This window comes from Rhipicephalus sanguineus, chromosome 10 (assembly GCF_013339695.2).
Source record: "Rhipicephalus sanguineus isolate Rsan-2018 chromosome 10, BIME_Rsan_1.4, whole genome shotgun sequence".
Lineage (NCBI taxonomy): Eukaryota > Metazoa > Arthropoda > Arachnida > Ixodida > Ixodidae > Rhipicephalus > Rhipicephalus sanguineus.
The window spans coordinates 118,991,445-119,012,058 of record NC_051185.1 but is presented as its reverse complement, the minus strand read 5'-3'; the positions used below and the strand labels follow the sequence as shown (position 1 = coordinate 119,012,058).

The 20,614-nt window shown below is 47.3% G+C and overlaps 1 protein-coding gene across 1 annotated transcript in view; it reads right to left on the bottom strand.

Annotated features, from left to right (window-relative positions):
• Nucleotides 1-286: 286 nt before the first annotated feature.
• LOC125760301 (TNF receptor-associated factor 3-like) overlaps nucleotides 287-20,614 on the bottom strand; it is a 70,160-nt gene continuing 49,832 nt past the window's right edge. Inside the window, exons 3-6 of the mRNA XM_049420181.1 lie at nucleotides 3,840-3,935; nucleotides 3,143-3,267; nucleotides 1,105-1,248; nucleotides 287-372 (exon numbers count right to left, since the gene is read on the bottom strand). Coding sequence (XP_049276138.1) covers nucleotides 287-372; nucleotides 1,105-1,248; nucleotides 3,143-3,267; nucleotides 3,840-3,935 — 451 coding nt within the window. The remainder of the gene's footprint in view (nucleotides 373-1,104; nucleotides 1,249-3,142; nucleotides 3,268-3,839; nucleotides 3,936-20,614) is intronic.

Below are 20,614 nucleotides of genomic sequence, written 5' to 3'. Positions count from 1 at the left end.
TTGCGCTGGTGCGACCCGCTCGAAATATTTCGTTAAGGACTGCCTGTTAAGCGAGTTCAAATTGTCTGACGTAGAGGTAGGCACGTATGAAATTGTGAAAGACTGCTTGCCATGATCTGTCGCTGGTTGCAAGTCCCTCGAACTTGATGTCCTTCGAAGCTTTCTTTTCAACCACCGGGTGGTGAATGTCGTGAAATCGGCTTCAGACTCCATTTCTTCAACGGATGAGCTGTCGCTGGAATCGCAACGAGCGACTGCGACGACACGGTCACCCATCTTCGGTCCATCAGTCGGCAGGACGGCTGGGGCCCGCGGCCTCGTCGGGGTGATGGTCCCCCATCTCGAGGGACGACGTCCTCCGTCTCGCTTGATCTGCGGTCGTCAAGAATTCTCAGAATTGCGAGAAAATATGAGAGCAGTTCAAGGCCCAACTATGCCCGAACGCACTTGTTCTTCCTCGAGAGACTGAAGGCCGTGACGCAGCTGGGAAGTATCTCAGTGCGCTCCTCGTTCCTTGCTCACGGGAAAGGAACAACGATTGGAGTCATAAGTGACGTGGACATTGACATCACCGACGCTGATCTTCAGAGGCTTGTAACGTCAACAGTCAGAATCGCGACCGTCCGCCGCTTCGGGCAATCTCGATGCATTAAAATAGTCTTTGATTCTGAGTCTCTGCCTCCAAGCGTCAAGGTTGGATACGTCAGACATCCCGCGCGCACTTTCGTGCCACGGCCCTTGCAGTGCCACAAGTGCTGCAAGTTAGGGACACGTCAGCGCCGTGTGCAAAAGTGTGATAACTTGCCAGCGGTGCGGAGGACCTCATAAGATTGACGACTGTGACGCTGCGGCTCCCTCCAAGTGCCCGAACTGCTCCGGTCCGAATGACGCGACATCGAAAGATTGCCCGAAGATAAAAGAAGAAATGCGCATACTGAGGAAGATGGTGAGGGACAACTCGACACACAGAGAGGCTGTCTCATCTATTCGTCGTCAGAGACGCCGTTCAAAACGCCGACGCTAACAGAACCACAGCGGCCACCGAAGTGATAGATCGACTGTAGCACAAAATAAACAAATGACGACGCAGTGTAAAGCCTCTACTCCCGTCTGGAGTGCACCCGACCGAGTGCTGCACAAAAGCGGGCCGAGCCAGCCATGCAGGAAGATGCTTCAGATGCAGATTGGCCTTCAGTACCGTCTGGAGCATAAGGACGACCACATCATGGGCTGCAACTCCAAAGGTGGCTGAAAAGGATAGGCAAAACTTTGACAAGACGTAGAACCTGCTAAATTCCCTATGTGCCATTCTCTGCGAGCTACAGACGCCGGGCGCGAAGGCAGCAGTGCAGATCCTCAATGTGTTGGAACCGCTCCTAGTAGCGCTTCCATAGAACAACATGCGACTTCATTCGAAGAGAGAGTACATGCATCTGCTATAATGCAGTGGAACGCAAGAGGTTTGCGAAGTAGGCTGTCTGACTTTCGGCAATGGATGTTTAATATCAGTTTCCTGTGGTCGTTATATGTGAGCCAAACATGGTATCACCTTTTCGGATACCCGGATACTTGATACTATGGTTTTCGCGGCGGCCGAAGTGCGAGCAAAGTGATTATATGTATACGTAGTGATTTGACGTACGTGAGGCATGACGTCGCTCCTCATGCTTCAAATGATTATATGTGCCTGACTATGAAGCACAAGCGACGTTCGATATCTCTCATTGGTTGATATATTCCTCCCAGAAGCCGCGTTGACTGTTGTCACCTCTCGTCTGTGTTCCAAGCTTGCCCAAGCCCGCACGTTCTAGTAGGAGGTTTCAATGCACACCATCCAATGTGGGGCTCTGCTTCGATGAACAACCGCGGCAGGGACATGGCTGATTTTGTGCTAAATCGGGGCCTCATGACCATCAACAATGGATCCCCCACTTTCCTTCGTGGCACATCATACAGCAGCTGCCTGGACGTTTGTTTTGTGACTAGAATCTGCTGTCTACAACCTCTTTGTGTCTAGATGTAGAAACGCACTGTAGTGACCACCTCCCGACGCGTATACAACTAAAGGATTCCGCCGTTCATCTCCCCGTTCTGTACGAAGCGTAGACTGACAAGGCTTCCAAGCATCTGTGATATTCACTGTGGCAACATTCATGGATTTCTGAAATAGAAGGCGTTTATAGTGTCAGCCTTGACAGCAAATACCAGACTCATCAGTGTGTCGAAACCCAGATCGCAGGTTGACGCACAATACGCGCACCTGCGTGCGATTTGTCGCCGCGCTGAAAGAAAATACAGGAGGACGAGATCGCCATCAGACCTGTCTACATCCGACAAGCACAGCAAACATGTACTTCCGACACCTCGATAAACTCGACAGGCAACGGTGGAGAAAGTTTTGTGGTTCCTCGGATCCCAGGAAACCCTGTTATCTTTCCGAGGTGTGGCCCTAAAGCAAGGCGGGAGCGAAGTGGAAATATAGCAAAAGAATATTGCGATTGCCTCGTAGGCTCGTCCTTCTCAACGGGATCACCGTCATATTATGCCTCACCACCTCCCGTGACGAACGTCTCGACTTGCCGTTCACTTTGCACGAGCTCGACGCTGCGATCTCAGCCTCCCAACACTCCTCCGCGCCAGGACCTGATGGCAGCACTTATTCGGCTCTCTCCCATTTCAGCCAAGAAGCACGGAAAGCTCTTTTGTCGTTCTACAATGCTATGTGGGACACGGCGAGAGTGCCGGATAACTGGAAGTGCAGCCGCATAGTGGCCCTATTGAAACCAGGCAAGTGCTCCAACGAGCTCTCTTCCTACAGACCAATCGCCTTAGCCAGTTGCGTGGGCAAGGTAATGGAACGTATGATGTTTACAAGACTGGAATGGCTCTTGGAGAATACTTTCACCTTGCCAGATTTCATGAATGGTTTCCGCAGGGGTCGTTCATCTATAGACGGAATTATAGACCTAGTTTCCTCTGTGGAGCAGGAAAGACAACGTCGGAGAATAGTGGGCGCAATTTTTTTGGACATAAAAGGTGCCTACGATAACGTCCTTCATGAGGCCATTCTCGACGCACTTGAAGACGTTGGCGTAGGGGGTCGACTTTACGCATGGATTGTCAACTATCTCAGCGAACGTACCATTTTCATGTCGACGGCTGATGGTGACACCGGCAGGCACTACGTCAACCGTGGTGTTCCACAAGGCGCGGTCCTCAGCCCCACATTGTTCAACATCACGCTCATTGGTATTGGAGCGGAGCTCCCTGACAATGTTAAAATAAGAGCATATGCAGACGGATATTTGCGTATGGGCCTCTGGAGTAACGCGTCCACAAATGCTGAGCAAGACTACAACAGGCTACGTCAATAACAGCCAAGTACTTGCGCCGTGAAGGCTTGCAACTTTCACCGGCAAAGTGTGCAGCATTGGCGTTCACAAGAAAGTCAATGACGCGGTATCCCATCTTCGCTGACGGAGCAGAAATTCCTGCTGTCACACATTACAGATATTAGGTGCTGTTATAGACCGCAACCTATCTTGGTCGAAGCATATCACGGCGCTACGGACCAAACTGGTCAGCTTTATAGACGTGCTTCGTGTTGTAGCGGGACTAAGATGGGGCCCCTCTGAGAAAAGCCTCCTGCAGCTACACCAGACATTGTTTGTGGGATATCTACGCTAAAGCTCACCTGTGCTTTCACGTATGCGTACAACGTGCATTCGTACGTTAAAGAGCTTCAAGCGCGAGCACTCCGGACATGCCTAGGCCTCCCGCGATGTGCTACAACATCAGGTACCATTGAAGAGTCACTTACCCACCCTATAGAGACTTACCACGTCTTGTGAACCTCTTCGAGTTCACCTTCGGCTGCTGACCCGGCATGCGCACCACCACCTGTCTTCACTGCAGAGAAACCGACCAGGCTGCGCCTACTCAGAATGCATCAATACTCACAGGAGTACCATTCCTGTAGGTTTTGCGCCAACCGTCATCCCTGAAGTGCCACTGTGGACACTGCGTAAACCACCGGTGCACCTTCAAGTACCTGGGATTACTAAGAAATCCACGTGTTCCTTGTGTTGGCCTCAAGCAAACTCACCTTGGCGTACTTGACTGAGCGATACAACGACACTATACACGTATACACTGATGGATATGTGACTCCGCGCGTTTCGACTGCCGCTTTTGTGATCCCTCAACTGGATATTTCCCGGCCGTACAGGTTAGATCATAAGTCCTCATCAACAGCAGCAGAATTGGTTGCTATACGAGAAGCTTGTTCGATTTGTATCCGACCAAGCTCCACGCAAATGGACAATACTCTCTGATGCGAAGTCCTCATTACAAGCCCTTCATTCATGCTCACGAAAAGGACAATATTACATATGGCTTCCGAAATCATACAAGCATTCGATATCACGCAACGGAATGGTCACCTCTATCATCTTCCAATGGGTACCCGGACACTGTGGTTTGGCTGGCAACGTGCTAGCTTATGCTACAGCAAAGCCGCTGCTGATAACAGCGCCATTCTCGTAAAAATTTCGTATTCGCGAAGTGACGTGAACTCTTTGTTAAGATCGCTTATGCGCACGTTCACGACAACTTACTGGTCTAACCCAGACCATCGGCATAGGCGTTTGCGCGAAACAGACCCTCACATGACCTTTCGACTCCCGGCTAAAATAAAGCGACGCCACGCCAGTCTGCTGCACCGAATTCGAGTAGGCGTCGCCTTCACTCGACGCTACGCGCACCTTATCGGCTATGCGCACAGCCCGAACTGTGAGCGCTGCCAAGTAGATGAACTTTAGCCCATATATTGTGCGACTGCCCTCTGTACGTGTCCGAACGGAAGACGCTGGCTTCAACGTTGGCCGGCATCGGTGTGAACACTCTAAGTGAGACTAATCTGTTCTCCGCAATGTCCGACCAGACAGCATCACCGACTGCTACAAGAGCATTCATAGATTTTCTCAAGAGTACAGGACTTGACGATAGACTTTAAGAAGACCACTGTGCTACGTGGTTATTGTACATACGCAATACCTCTTCCTGTCCCCATCATCATCTTCATTACTCTTTTTCCCCCTTCCCCTTTTCCCCTGTGCATAGTTGCAGGCTAGAGCGCTCAAGCTCAGGCCGACCTCTCTGCCTTCTAATAAATTTGCTCTATCTAAAACACCATCATCGGTGCTCTAGGGACCACACATTGCTTAACCATAGAACACCGGTTATTCGAAATTGCGTCCTTTCAGGGGCGCCTTTGAAAACGCGAAGAGTGATCGTTGGCGTCAGCATGAAGTCATGGAAAGAATCATCTCCTGATGAAGTCATCTTACATGTCACTTGCTCAAAGGTGGGCCGATCTCGGAAGCGGTGCAAAACCACGTGAGATGTAGAAAGCAGCTTCCAACATCTCCGATCCCGAAGGCAGTGCAAAACCACGTTAGGTGCAGAAAGCTTTCGAGCCTCTGTATGAAGAGAGGGCGCTTGAGAAAGTGGACTTCGCGCTCCGCTTGTAAACTCTCCATGCCGCACACGACAGCAGTACTGAGGTGTTTGGTTTACGCTGCACGTGTGTTTTCACCAAGCCCGAACACGGGCCCTTTAAATGACTGGCTACTCAGTGACATCACTTTTGCTTACTTTTAAGCAAAAGTGATGCCTTAGATGGCTCATGAAACGCGGAAATTGACCGTTGGTGTCGACCTTTGTACCGCGGCGTCGGCGTCAACACGAGGATGAAAATAATCAAAACTTGATGACGTCCCTATATGTCGTCATCATGACGTCACAGATCACAAAAATTCGCGATGTAACTATGGCGTCACATAATTGCGTCAACACACGACATGAGTCACTTGGTCAAAGATGGGACGAGAATAAAGTACGTGTAATTATCATTGTTAATCGACAACATACGTGTAATTATGATGACCACCATCGCAAATACGGATCCCCTCTACAAGGAAAAAAACAAACAAACCTGGATCTATGCCTGGTTGCACGTTCTTTAAGAATTTTTCACTCTTAAAAAAAAGGAGAGCAAGAAAAGAAAAAAAAGAAAGGGGAAAGAAAGGAAACGATAATATGACAGTGCTTAGAGTCTGTCTCTAAGACCAGTTGTCCGCAGGAAGCGCAATAATGCTTTTAAAGCCTTCTATGCTGACGACGGACTCGGCCAAGGTCCCAAAACCTTTTATCCTCCTTAGCCCTTCCATCAGCGCGGGGTAGCCAGCCGGTCTAAGAACTGTGTAACCTCCCTGTCTTTCCGCTTGTTTCTTCCTTCCTTCCTTCTTTTCACTCTTACTTACGTAACCTGACAAGCATTTAATCATGTCAACAAGTGCGGTAGTAGTTTATAATTCATGCCTACTTCATCTTCCTATAGACGCACCAGTCTGTAAAAGCCAACAAGAATTTAAGCAGAAAAATTCGGAAGATCCCACGCCTTGTGGGAATCGTTTTCATGCGAAGCAGTCAGAGAGTACCTGCCCGGTCATGCTGCATTTTTCAACTTTTAGCGAAGCGTTATGAGCTGGACCGACGCTTTTTTGTAAGCGGAGTAGTTGTGTGCACATCGTGGGCTTACTAGGTACGTCAACTAGATTGCTGTATAAAGGGTAACTTATGGTTAAACGTAACGTCAGCACTCGCGCTAGAGCAGAGACGTCAGTTTTATCGAAACGAAGTACACGCTACGGGAGGATGATGCGAATATCATGCGTTAGCGCCAGGGTCGAGCTTGAATATAGCTTGCTGAATCATAGGAATACATGTGTAATTTTTATTGGACTGCTCTAATAGCGGAGCCAACACTTCAGACACAACTGGCGCTAGCCCGACATGACGCCTGTATCATAGAAGTACATATGTAATGCTTATTCACTTCTTATATAATTAGATGACAAGCACTACAACCGCAGTTGACTTTGCACCGACATTATACGCCTGAATGGGGTCTCTTTAAAGAGCAGTTACAAGACCTGGCGTGGCTCTGTGGTAGAATACTCGACTGCCACGCAAAATTCTTCTGTTCGATTCCAGCTGGAATCCTGTATTTTTATTCTTTGCATTCGTCGGGTCAAAGCTGCCCATGTCGGTTTTAGATGTGAAGCATCTTATAGCGGAGTTCAATCCGGTGGTGGTGGTGGTGTGCGGCGTGACCACCCTTACTGCGCATGCGCAAACCTTCTCCACTTCCCCTCTCCACTCCCTGTCTCCCCTTTCCCCCTCCACATCACCTCTCCCCTTCCTTCAGCTCCCATCCCCTCTCATTTCCCTTTACCATCCCCCTCTCCACTTCCCCTCTCCCCTTTCCCCCTCACCACTCCACCTCTGAAACGCGGGCTCTACATGCCGAAACACTGCTTCGCATCGCCTCATGGTCCCCTTTAGCGGGAGATGGTGTGATTTCTTTCTTAACGCTTGTACATTTACATTAAGAAAGTCTGTTCTCGGCGTTCCTGAGTACATATAAACTGTCAATCATCTGTGGCGCATACCCGCATATCGCGGTCGCGGTGTACGGGTATGTACCACACGTGTTTGGACGAAGGGTTTGACGACGTACGTGACAGGGTTTTCATGTCATCATGTCATGACCAGACAGTCATATTCGTCAACCCCTCTTATCCTCCCATGCCAATTTCGGTCTACACCAATTTAAGGGGGCGATCACGAGAGACACAGACTTAGATAGATAGATAGATAGATAGATAGATAGATAGATAGATAGATAGATAGATAGATAGATAGATAGATAGATAGATAGATAGATAGATAGATAGATAGATAGATAGATAGATAGATAGATAGATAGATAGATAGATAGATAGATAGATAGATAGATAGATAGATAGAAACGCTCAAAGTGTGTGTGGTTCCCTAAGAATTCTTCGCATTTAAAACTTGAGAAGTACTGAAAAGGAGGTGGTATTTAGAAGCTGCAAACTGGGCAGCTATGAGCCGTTACGAAGCTATACAACTCCCTACGAGGTGTAAAGGCCGAACCATATAGAGCGTTTTTGCCGGCGTTTTCCCGGCGTTTCGTACGCCGGCGTCCCTCGACGTCGACGCTGCCGGTGACAGTGGCCGAAACGTCCACCTCTGGACGGTCCAGACATCACGGGCGGCAGCGTCGACGGCCGGAAGCAGTTCGATGGATGCGGACCAATCAGCGTGCGGCTGGCAGCGACTTCCGCTACGTAACGGCGTCGTCACTGCTGCCAAATGGCTGCCGCCCGCCTCGGATCTAATAAGTCGTCGCCGTGCACTGTGTGGCCCTTAAGTTCTCAACTGATGCTTGTATTTGACTTAGCTTGTTCCCTAGAAGCTTCGACAGCAAAGTGCTCGTGATATCTTTGAACTTTTTCCGAGAGCCATACTCAAGTTCGGTAGGCTTAGCAGGAATTAGTGTATTGGCCGCATACGTGGCCTCAAGATGTACGGCAGCTTCAAGCTCAGAGGCCATATATTACAAGCTCGTGGTTCTTCTTAATGCCAATAGCTGGCACTACAAGTCAAATAAAAAAAAGGCTTTTCGGAGGGCAATGTGACTCGTTTTTTTTGCACCACAGAACTGCAAATGAGACATAAAAGCTATACTCAGGAGTATATCTTGTTGGTCCATTGACAGAAACTGTACACTGCTTTACGAGATGTCAGGTTCATTCCAACTGGTCACACTGTGCGACGCTGAGGTTAACGCTCTTCATATGGTTTGCCGCCCTCTCTGACGGCGTTGATGCGACGACGCCGAGGGACGCAACGTCAGAAACGCCGCAAAAACGCTGTATATGGTTCGGCCTTAACGCTGTAGAAGCTTCTTTAACCTGCTTTATGTAAACCAAGGATCTGCTTTAGAACATGCACAGACTCGAGCCATTATTAGCCTCTCTGGATGCTTTTATGATAAATAGAAACACCGAGCGTTTAGAAATAGAGCGCGGTTAATCGAGCATGCACGTTTCAAAACATTTGAAGAGAGAGGAAGGAATTACTTGTTTCGAACGCTTGAAATATATCACCGTAATTTAGATGCGACGCATCTCTTGCTCGGGGGTATGTAAGGTGGCGTGGTAATCCGCACGCGCTTAAGCCCCTTGACTTTGGAAAGTAGCGGCGCTGTTTTATCCACGCCGCTACGCCCCTCGCCACGCCGTCAACCTCCTCTTTTTTCGACCTCTCTTTCGCGGAGCCGGCGCATCCGCCACGCTGAGTGGCTGCGACGCGCGATACCTTCCAGTCAGCTGACCCTGACGTCACGAAAAGCGCGCAAGCAAACTTCGCGCGCTCTTAGTTGCTCGCGCACGCCATGAACCCTCCAGGCGTGAACTCTACAGGAATGTGTGTGCGGGTGCATGCAGCTTTGTATGTGTGCGCGTGTGTGCTTGCATGTGTATGTGCGTGCGCGCACGTGTTTCCGTGTGTGTTTGAGTGCATGTGTGCGCTGCGTCTGCGTACGTTTGTGTATGTGTCTTCGCTGCTGTGTGTGCGCGCACACACGTATGTGTGTGGTCATGTATGCGCTTGCGTGCGTTTGTGCATCTCTGTATTGGCGCCTGTGTATGCGTGTGCGCACGTATGTGTGTGCCTTCGTGTGCACGTGCGTATATTCGCGCGTGTGTGTATATGCGTGCGTGTCTACCGCCACTGTACCCGCGTGTGTGTGTATGTGCGTGCGTGTATAGCGTGTGTATGTATGTACTGTGTGCGTGCGTGTCTGTATTGCGTGCGTGTCTGTATCACGTGCATATGCGCGTGCGTGTCTGTAGCGCGTGTGTATGTATGTGTGTGTTCGTGTCTCTATCGCGTGTTTATGTGTTTGTGTGTATGTATGTGCGTGTCTGTATCGCGTGTCTACGTGCGTGAGTATATATTTGCGTTGTGTCTGTATCGCGTCTGTACGCATGTGTATACGTTCGTGCGTGTCTGTATCGCATGCGTGCGCGTTCTTGTCTGTATCGCGTGTGTATGTGTGTGTATGTATGTGCGCGTCTGTATCGCGTGCGTACGTGCGTGGTGTCATGTGCGTGCGTGTCTGTATCGCGTGTGTATATTTGCGTGTGTGTCTGTATCGCGTGTGTATGTGCGTGTCTATGCGTGCGTGCCTGTATCGCGTGTGTATGCGCGCGTATCTGTATCGCGTGTGTATGGGCGCGTGTATATTGTGCGTGCGTGCGTGTCCGACAGCGGCATTGGCACAAAAAGGCTCCGTGCCCACTCAATTCGAGCAATTTAATTTAAGTAAACCACCACATTCTTTCTTGGCTACATTCTTTACGCTCATCAAGACAACAATTTGGAACGAAATTCTCGACTATACTTTATGCTGCTTACATTATATGCGCTTAATACACCTCCCCGTAACGGACAGCCGAAGCAACGACGGAGAACTAAACTGCTCTGCCGCCAGTTGGCATACTTTTTTTTTTTTTTAATCGCTTGGAAGCGTCTTGAAACCAATACATCGGGCTCCTTTTTATGTGTTCCTTGCGACCCTTCAGCAACCGTGGCCTTCATCGCCAGTGCTGTCTGCAAAGCTCGGTCTCTTTCCTTCTGCATGCGGCATAATCTCATGCCTCATGATATTCGTGCGCTCTTCGGGGGTTCCTGCCATCGGCGAACCATGGCAGTCGAATTTGCAAGATTCAACGTTCGGAGTGGCTTCGTCTTGCACGGCTACACACAAAGCTCCTTGTCGCACAACTGAGCACTACGGGTGTCCCGTCAGACAGCAGGAGGCTTCAGTCGGTCTTTAAGGTGCTTGACCAGACCACTGAGTCGCTGTGGCAGCTCCATCTCAAGCAGCTTCGCCGGGATCTTCCTGTGAAGTCCTCAGCGTCCAAGGGAAAAGTCCATGTCCTCGAACAAGTCAGGTTGCCCTATGACGTTCAACATGTGCTCAGTTTGGGCCCGAAGTTCGCAGTCGAGACGAGGAGGACAGGCCCGGAGCTCCTGACCTTCGTCAGACAGGTGTCTCAGCGTGCTTCTGTTGAGGACTCGGTGCGTGTGTGTCGGACGGCGTGGACGCTTCATACCGGTACAAAGTTCCTGTTCCCAAGCTACCTGTTAAGCGTACCCTGTCTTTTTTGAAGGGCAACAATCTTTGCGTTTTACCGGCCGACAAAGAGGGGGTTTTGCTGTGCTATCAAAAGGCTTATTCGAAGTAAAGGCCTTAGAAGCTGTAAAAAGCGCCTTTGTTTCTCGCCGCGGCCTTTCAGTTGCTAAGGAAAAGGCAAAGGCAAAAAGACTGTCTAAAAGGCTCAAATTAGACAGTGTCCTCAAAGGTATAGACGTGAGCAAGCGCGGCTGTCTCGAAGTGTTTTTCAGCGTCAAAACACTAGGATTGACGCTACTTTCAGAGCCATCGTCTCTGAGAATGGTACGTGGCAGAAGTCTATTGCCCTATTTTTGCAAAAATCGCTAAACTTGCTCCCCATTGATGACCCCTTCCTTGTCAAATTCTGATAGTGTCATAGATTACCTGAGGTCGTCTTCGAACGAGAACCTTGGTGCATTCTCCATAGATATAAAGGATCTATTTTATTCTTTACCCCAGTCTTGTTTGCTTTCCTGCGTACAGAATTGTATTGATAGGTTCGGAAGTGTTGCTTTTATGAATGAGACTGGCACGTCATGTGGTGGATTCTTAGAATTGCTCCAGTTTTACCTTTTGTCTACCTTTATTCAGTGGGGAGACCAGCCATACATACAGAAGAAGGGATATGCATTGGCTCCTGCATTGCCCCTATTTTAAGCGATTTGTTTTTAGCTGAACTGGACAGAACCTTAGTGGTCGCCTTCATGATTTTAGCATCACAAGAACGTTCCGGTATGTGGATGACTTTTTAATTTTTCTTGATTGCAATTCTGGCGGTTTCGAGACGCTAGCAACTAGCGCACTTACCTTTTTTCGTCATGAATTATCACCCCTAGTTTTAACTCATGCGTTACCATCTAACAGAAGCTTACGCTTTCTTGACATCAATCTTTTATTTTGCGACCAACGTGTTTACTGGAAATTTGAGCCGCGCGCGAATAAACCGTTGCTCCCGTATGCCTCGGCACACTCGAAGCTGGTAAAAAGGGGTATTGCGAAGTTATGTCTGTCCATTGCTTTGCGTAGGTCTTCCCCCGAGCTCATGAGTGACAGTTTCTATGAGCAGGTTCTTCGCCTTCGGGATGCGGGGTATCCTTCGCATGTACTCGTTAGCGTTGCTGAAGGCCTTCTGAACCATATGGTACCGAAAAGAACCATTTCTCCGCCTTCAAAAAGTAAACTAGCAGTTATTCCGTACATTCACGGCTTTTCACACCGTCTAAAACGTATCGGTGAACGTGCAAGCGTTAGAGTTGTTTTTTTCTGCGCCAGATAAACTGCGATCTTTGTGCAGATTGACTAGCGTGTGTGCCCCCAAGAATAGTGAGTGTGATAAGAAGCACAAAATTCTTTCGTTGACTGCGCAAAAGGCACAGTTTATCAACTGCCTTTGACTCGCGGTAACTATTATGTTGGCCAAAGTGGACGATGCCTTAATGATAGGCTCCGGGAGCATCGTTACAACGTATCCGAGATGAGAGGGGGTTTTTAGATGCACACTGTAGATCTTGCACTGTTATGACCACGTGTGACCCGTCTTACGACGAGTGTTCAGTTGTGAGTAGAAATAGAAATAGGCTAACCCGCGAGATTATTGAGGCGGAGTTAATTGATAGATTAGGTGACGCATGTGTATCACAACCGTCTATTGCTCTTTCTAGGAAAGAGTTATGTGTCTTGCGTCGGGAGATGAATTTTGTGCCGACAGCGCACACGTGATGTGTCAAGGCTTCTGTGCTATATAGTGGTTGCCTGGTTCCGAATAAAATACTGTTGTAAGTCAGCGCTCGTGTGTGTCAAGCCTCTTCTCTGTCTTCGTCTTTTGCGCTTTCAACCTGTGTCTTGAAAAATTATACTTGTCCCTTATGTTCTGTCGGAAGCCCACTTTCGCCACGACTGCTTCTTATGGGGCAGATTCTCATTTAATGCTTCAAGGGGCCGATTAAACAGCGCGCGCAGTGATTATAATGCGGCTGCGGCGAGTCAGTGGAGGGTTCAGCGTGCCGTGCGCACCGCGCCGGCCAGGGGAGGGGAGAAATCCAAGGAGAATTGAGGAGGAAAACGCGTGCGCCGAGGAGAGTGTCAAGATCAAGAGCATAGCGCTTGTGCTCGTCGTGTTCCTTTGTCCCCTGTGTAGAAGTTCCGCGCTATAAATTTCGTAATTAAGATCAAGGGGCTTTACACGCGCCGTGGTAGTCCGCACTCACACTACGCATGCGCGCCTCTCCTCGTTCTCCTCTCTCCGACAGCTGCGCGTTACTCTCTCCACATCTCTACCCGCACCTGCTTGCGCTTCTCCCGTGTTCTCGCTTTTGCTTTCGCGGCACATGCACTACTCTCTGCGCTACTCTCCTCCTCTAAGCGGTTAGAGCGCAGCGCGCGTTCAGTGCAGCGCTTGCTTTGGTTGACTCCGCTTGACTCCATTGGTGCTTCCGATGAAGCGTGATGGAAGCAACAGTCCCGTCAGTTAGTGGGCTGACGCAAGCATGCGTCAGCATCAGCCCAGTTGCGTCCACTCAAGACAAAGCTGCGAAGCGAAGGGCAGCGAACTACCATTCACGGCACATGCATTGATCACGTCTTCACCAATTTCAAGATCCACCCACTGCACCAAGATCCCATCACGGTTCAATGCAGCGACCACAGAGCCATCCTCATCAAAGCAAAGTGCACACTTCAAGTACTAGACGCTGCTCATAAAGAACTTCGTTAACCGTGTCACCTTCGTCTACAACGTTATTAACACCGTCAATAACAATCCGAGGTCGGTAGCATGCCCAACGAACGTCAACGGAACGCGATTGTGCAAGTGCTCCGGCTTCGCATCGCCTCATGGTCCTCTTTAGCGGAGATGGTGTACTTTTTTTGCTTCTTGCAGAAGAAAAGTGGCAGGGGGTGGCGAGACGAGAAATATGGCACTTGAAAGTCTAAGCATGGGGAAAATTCGCTTCTCACGGCATACTCCGGCTTACCGTATCCGCTGCCCCTCTAGCTCATGCATTCAGTGCATTGAAGAGACGCAAAATCGTGTCTGCAGGTTACAGCACTTTACTGCGACTACTAACGTAACGTTGTCTGGTGCCGCTTTCCTTACACTTTTAATTGCTTTTACGCCCGCTGAATCAAAGTGAGCTCACCCACACGCCCGTATGATGTAACGAAATTTTCCGAAGCTCCATTCGAAGTTTCCGCACTCTGTCTGTTTTGTTTATGTCTGTTTGTTTGAAAACTGCTCGCGCGCCGTTATGACGAAGTGAATGTTTTCCACCGAATACGTGTGCATGGTTAGAGGAAACGCGATTTTCAAACAGCTGCAACTTTACACTTCACCGGAAATTATAACGAGCGAGTCTCTGCAGCAGAAACGTAAGGAACATAGAAAAACATAACGTAAACGCTGGCGCGTATAGCGTGAATTCAAGTTTACCTGAAAAACGTGGACAACTGCCTTCTGTGAAACCATATGCCGTTGCTGACGCCCTTGATGTTGACTCTAGAATCTTTTATTTATTTTTGGTTTTTGGTGGTGAAACTCAATCACGGAAAAACTGTTTTCAGAAAAAGAATGGTTCCAGAGGAGGAAGCACGTTTCATTTTCACTCTTCTTCCCAAAATTTCAACGCGATGCCCCAGTTTTTCTTCTGTCTGAGTGTTTACCCTGGATGTGGAAGCAGAAAGCGAAATATGTTGCAGGCCTGATTTCTAACGCTGCATTGACGATGTTATACAAATGATGTTGTTTTTAAAGCCATACAGGAAAGTCGTTGTAAAGTCACACAGGTAAAGGGTTACCAATAAAGCCGCAGAAGTAAAATTCTAAAGCCATACAATCAAATCCATATACAAGGAAAGTCACGGAAGTAGAGTCACTGCTAAAAAAAAGCGCAAGTGCAATTCACAACGTAACCCCGTCCAAGAGCATATATAAATATTTACGTCCTAGAAAAGCTGGCAAAGAGCGCCCACAAGTTCAGTAAGCCGGAGATTGCATAATGGACCAGGCGACATTTTTAGGAACGTATTTCTATTATTTTTTCCACCATGTAGAGTAGAAGGCAGAGCGCACAAGCTCAGGCCGCCTCTCTAGGTTCTTATAATGAAATCCCTGTCCCTTTCTTTCTCACTCGAAGAGGTGCGCATGTGTACTCGCAGCTTTTGCCATTGGGACTCTGTGTGATTTTATAGAGATTGCAAGGTACCTTCTTCAAGAACACACGCTCGTCTGAGTAGACAGCTAGCCTCTCCAGGTCGTCTAGACGACAGCAGCCTAAAATGCTGCGTCTTCTGAGACTTCAGGAGACTCCTGAGAAGCGAGTCATCTATTGAGAGCAACCTCTCCCTGAAGGGGCGAATACTGCAGCAAGCCTGTGATGCCACAGTAATCACTGCCCTGGCCTAGAGTGAGGCAAAGAGGGAGGCCGTGGAGCTCGAACAACCTAATGGCGACCGTCTTTAGCATTGATGTCTTTCTGGAAGACGGCCGAAACATTTCTTGTGTTGTTGTTTTCTTGCTCTAACTCGTTCGCACCTATTGATTTTGTCCCCAAGGAAATTTTGTCGTCTTGCTAAATGCAACGGCATTGGGCGGCTGCGTAGCTGCATGCAAGCGTGCAATACGCATAATTGGAGGCTTGTGTTCATTCATTCATTCATTCATTCATTCATTCATTCAAACACCTACAGCGCTCAAATGGGCACTGTAGCAGGGATGAAAACACACAAAAGGGATACAGGTAGTTTAACGCAACGTCATGAGCAACAAGCATAAGCTAGGATAAGAGATATCATAACATCTATACTCTAAATATAAATTAGCACCATAAAAATACATAAGGTAGGCAACAAGAAAAATACAAAAAACATATCTATAAAAGGTGGATAGACATGGTTAAACAAGGTAATATTACACAAATGTCATACGATACCCATAGAACAGAAACTTAGCCTCGCCATTCATCTATTTTGGGACACGATCCGTAATTCTGCCGCCAAGCTTGTCGTCATATTGACAACATATATGAAGAGATTCAGAGAAATAGAACTTCCTGAAAGCTGCATTTGTTATTTTGGTATATACGTGCCTTTTCACTACAAATAGGTTACATGCAACGATACTAAATGTTCATTAAAAGGTAAAACGAAAGAAGGAAAATTAGCAAGAGGACTTGACTTGTGAGCGAACATCGGATAGTGACAAAAGCCGAAGAGAAACTGCTTAGCTTACCTTTTCTTTTATGAATATGCCCATATAAGCAATTATTATTAATAATAAATATAATTGTTGGGGCTTTATGTCTCAAAACCACGGTATGATTATCAGGGACACAGTAGTGTAGGGCTTGGGAAAATTTCAACCACCTGGGGTTCTTTAACATGCACTCATATCTAAGTACACGGGCCTCTAAGCATATCGCTCCAATCGAAGTGCGGTCGCCGTGGCCGCGATTCCATCCCGCGACCTTTGGGTAAGCAGATAAGCTCGTAACCACCAGACCACCGTTGCGAGTCCTATATCAACAATTCGTAAAACCGTAATGCGATCTCCAACGCAGAGAACTGCAAGCTTGTAAAGGCAACTTATTCACTGAAGTTTCTTCTGAGACCTCAGCAAAGTTACTTCGTTTACTGGTTGTAGTGTAAAGTACCGACCAATACGAAGGCCATTGAATACAAGTGGATAAATTATTTGCTGAAATACTGTTAGGACCAAATGATACATAGAGGGCATTCGTCTAATTCGCTAATAGCAGTAATAGTCCTTGGGAGTCTTTCTCTGCATGACAGAAAAAAAACTAAGAAAGCAAACTTGCTACTCTTAGAGAAGAAGTAAGAGGCAGCGTGATACTTGACACGTTTTCTTTTTTAAATACTTAATAGAACAAATGTGCACACGTATCCGATAGAGTGCATCCAGTAAATCAATAAACAAAAAAAATATCCGTATTTCGTTGAGAGGCAGGTGTAGTTCGTTTTGCATTAATAAGCTTACCTAAAGCGTAGTTTCATCCAGAAATGCTCATTTATTCTTTTTAGCTTTATTTATTTGTTTGTTTCTTTAGAAATAATACGGCCCACTATAGGCCCATAGAAGGGGCGAGGTGCACGCGTACGATAGGTGCAAAATATTATCTATCAAAATATCGTTGAAGGGAACATTTAAAAGCACTCGCAAATAGCTTCGGAAATTAGCAACGGGTCGAAAATTCTAGCCTTCAGAGTCCTGATAAGAAAATTGTATTTGAAAGTGTACTTAAAATATTTCAAAAAAGGCTATGAAACGCAGAGTATTGAAACTCATTAGTCGCATCGGTGAGTTCAGCATATTCGATGCATAACTAAAACCCACTTTGTCGGGAACTCAAAAAAAAAGAAGAAAAAAAAGAGAAACAAATAGCTCCAGCCAATTTGTTCGTGGGCTTTTGCAAGAGCCTGTATCGGGCTAACTCTGAACGGATAAATCACTGAACCATGATGAACGATAGATTTTTGTGAGTCCAGCGCATGAAGTGGCACAAAGGCTCATTGAATGCATTAACGCATTTGGAAGCTGAGTTAAAGACATTCCGGCTCACTTCATTCATTTTGCTTATTAGAAAATGCAAAATAAGGCTCAATGGAGAGCATTGCTCATTAGTTTACTCGAACAGCTTCCGCACTTGACCTCGCATTTTTTCTTTCTTTGTTTTTTTTTGTCCATTTCTAGGACAATAGATATTTTCATTTCCAGTGTTCCTAGCGGGGACCGGCAAAATGTCGGCATTTTTATGTAATGAGCGCTAGAACTCTTTTTCATTTTATGCTTTTAGAAAACAGACCGTTTTGTTCTTGGTAGTCACTTGCGACAATAACTAGGCCACGCTAAGATCACTCGGGCGACATTTTTTACGTTTATACTTACTGATGTGTTCGAAGTAATATCATTATCTACCGCTAAAAGCAGCTTGCCGCCGCTCGTAAATGATAGACCGGCAGCGAAGAACCATAAAGTATCGACCTCAGCTTTACGTCGTTATGGCGTGCTTTACAGCATAGTTTCCTTCCGAATTCGTAACAGAGTAACGCTGTCATTTTACAACACCATAACATCAGCGATGACGCTGATCAACGAGAAATAAGTTTTTCAGTGTGATATGCGCATAAACTTTAAAGCGAACTTTTATATTGATGGAGCAGGCAACAAAAGTAAATCTAGGAGTGTATTCACTCGAAGGAAAGCAAGAGTATGTGTTACTCTTTTCGGAGAGTGCTGACTAGCCATGTATATCTTAACGAAACACGTTAACTCTCTTTTGGGTGCCACGACTCTCCTACGCGAGTACAATGATCTCCAAAGAGAGTTCATCTGTCTCTTTAAGGATAGTCATACACGGTTGCAAGTCAGGACTCGCAAAAAGAGTCAATTACTATTTTTTTCTTGGTGTGTGGGGTAAACTGCACCGGGAACAGACCTTTTATTGAGAATAGCAGCAGCGGATGTGCCAGCCTTCTTTTGCAGCACCATGCCGCTGAGGTCACTGACCTTATTTTGTGATGTCACCTCACAGTGCTCTTGGCATGACTCTTCGGGAGCAGCTTTTGGGACGTTAAACCCCACAATTACTATCTTCAGGAGCAGCGTCAAAAATTGACAGGGTCCCTTATGCATTCGCCTAAGATGGCTCGAAGACGAAAGCCTTTTCTTTTTCTTGTCAGTCGATGCAGCGATCCTATCCCGCCCCCTTCTGGAAGCTTTCTGCATCTAACATGGTTTTGCATTGCCTCCGTTATCGGCCTACCCTTGACCAAGCGAGGATGCCATATGAAGGCGTCGTCATGTGGCGTCACGATGACGCCATAGTGACGTATGGTGACGTCTTAAATTTTAACACTATGTGACGTCATGGTGACGTGATATGGCGACGTCATCACGTGATGATAACCTTTGAATCACTCATGTTGACGCCTGCGACGGTGAATTTTCACGTTTGATGAGATATCTAAGGCTGTTGCCTTAAAACGCGAGGTCGCGGGTTTGATCCCCGGCCGCTGCGGAGCACGTCGACGGATCGGAATGTAAGAATTAAAGCAATCAACTGAGAAGAAAAAGGAGATGGTTTACGTATGCCTTCGAGTCGTCTTAGGCGAACGCATAAGGGACCGTGTGATTAACTAAGTTTCAAGTGCACTGCCGTTTCTAGTACACGTGTACCAGCGTACGCTCTGAGACATCGTTTGTCATGGAGAACTTCGCTGCGACTAGCCCTCGATACGGAAGCGCGCAGCTTGACATGTGAGCACGATACAAGCGCATACCACCGAACGGAAAAGGCATGGACCACGACGCAAGCGAGCAATTAGTCTCAATTTCGCCCTCATGCTGAGCAGGACTATTTTGCGCAATGTGCGTCTTGCATTTATTTATTAACGCGATAGCGTTAAAGAGCTCGTATCGCAGGAATTTCGCCGTCGGCGTCGGCACCGTTGGTTGTGAGCGAAAAATCATCATCTTGTCCGTGACCGTAAAATCGAAAAAGCTGCAAATAAAATAAATAATAAAAATATTGGGTCCGAGTGAGAATCGAACCCGGCCGTCTGCGTGGCAAGCAGGTGTTCTACCACACAGCCACGCCTCTGCTTGGAGCTGCGCTGAAAGTAACTTCGATGCTTCCCAAAAACACGCGTCCTGTATACAGGTATCACAGTACGAGATGTAATATCGCAGTAATATTGCGTGGTACAAGCGTACATTGCCATCGGGCGTCACACCACGTCAATATCATAACAACTTGGTGGTTTAAAGACAGCCATCACAAAAGGCACACAAATTATTGCGCGTATTCCGTTAAGACCACGTAGTGGGTGCATCGCAGCTTCGAAAAAGGTTCTCGCGCATAATTGCTCCTGGTTTAAAGCATGATACCCATTACATAAGGCACACACCTTATTGCGCGCATTCTGTTAAACACTCGTAGTGTTCGAAGTGCGCACTAGGGGCAGGATATTGCTATCGCGTTCAACTCTTAAAGGCGAAGCTTACGTCCCCCAATTTTTTATTTATTTATTTTTTATTTATTTTTACAAACTGCAGCCTCAATGAGGCTATTGCAGGAGTGGGAAAAGAAAACAAAACATAACACAAATCAACATTCATGACATGCTTCCAGAATTCTTTCAGTGGTACAATGCACACTTCCGGGCACCAATTCCGGCTTCTATAGTTGCAGGAAAAAGCTATATTTGAACATGTCAGTGCGGGTGAAAAAGTTGTAATATTAGGCGTGGTCGCTCCGCGTAGATAAAGGTCTGGAGAACTGAGATAGCTGTCTAGAGTGTCGAGGCGGGAGAATTGATTAGATTGTAAAGGAATTGAGGCAATTCAACGTGGCGACGCTTCGCAGTGTAGTGAGCCTAGGTGAGTAAGACAATTCGACGCAGAAAAATCCCTGTCTAACTCTTGCATACAAAACGCACAGCTCTTTTTTGAACGCGTTCTAGTTTTTTAATGTCACTTTCTTATGTGGG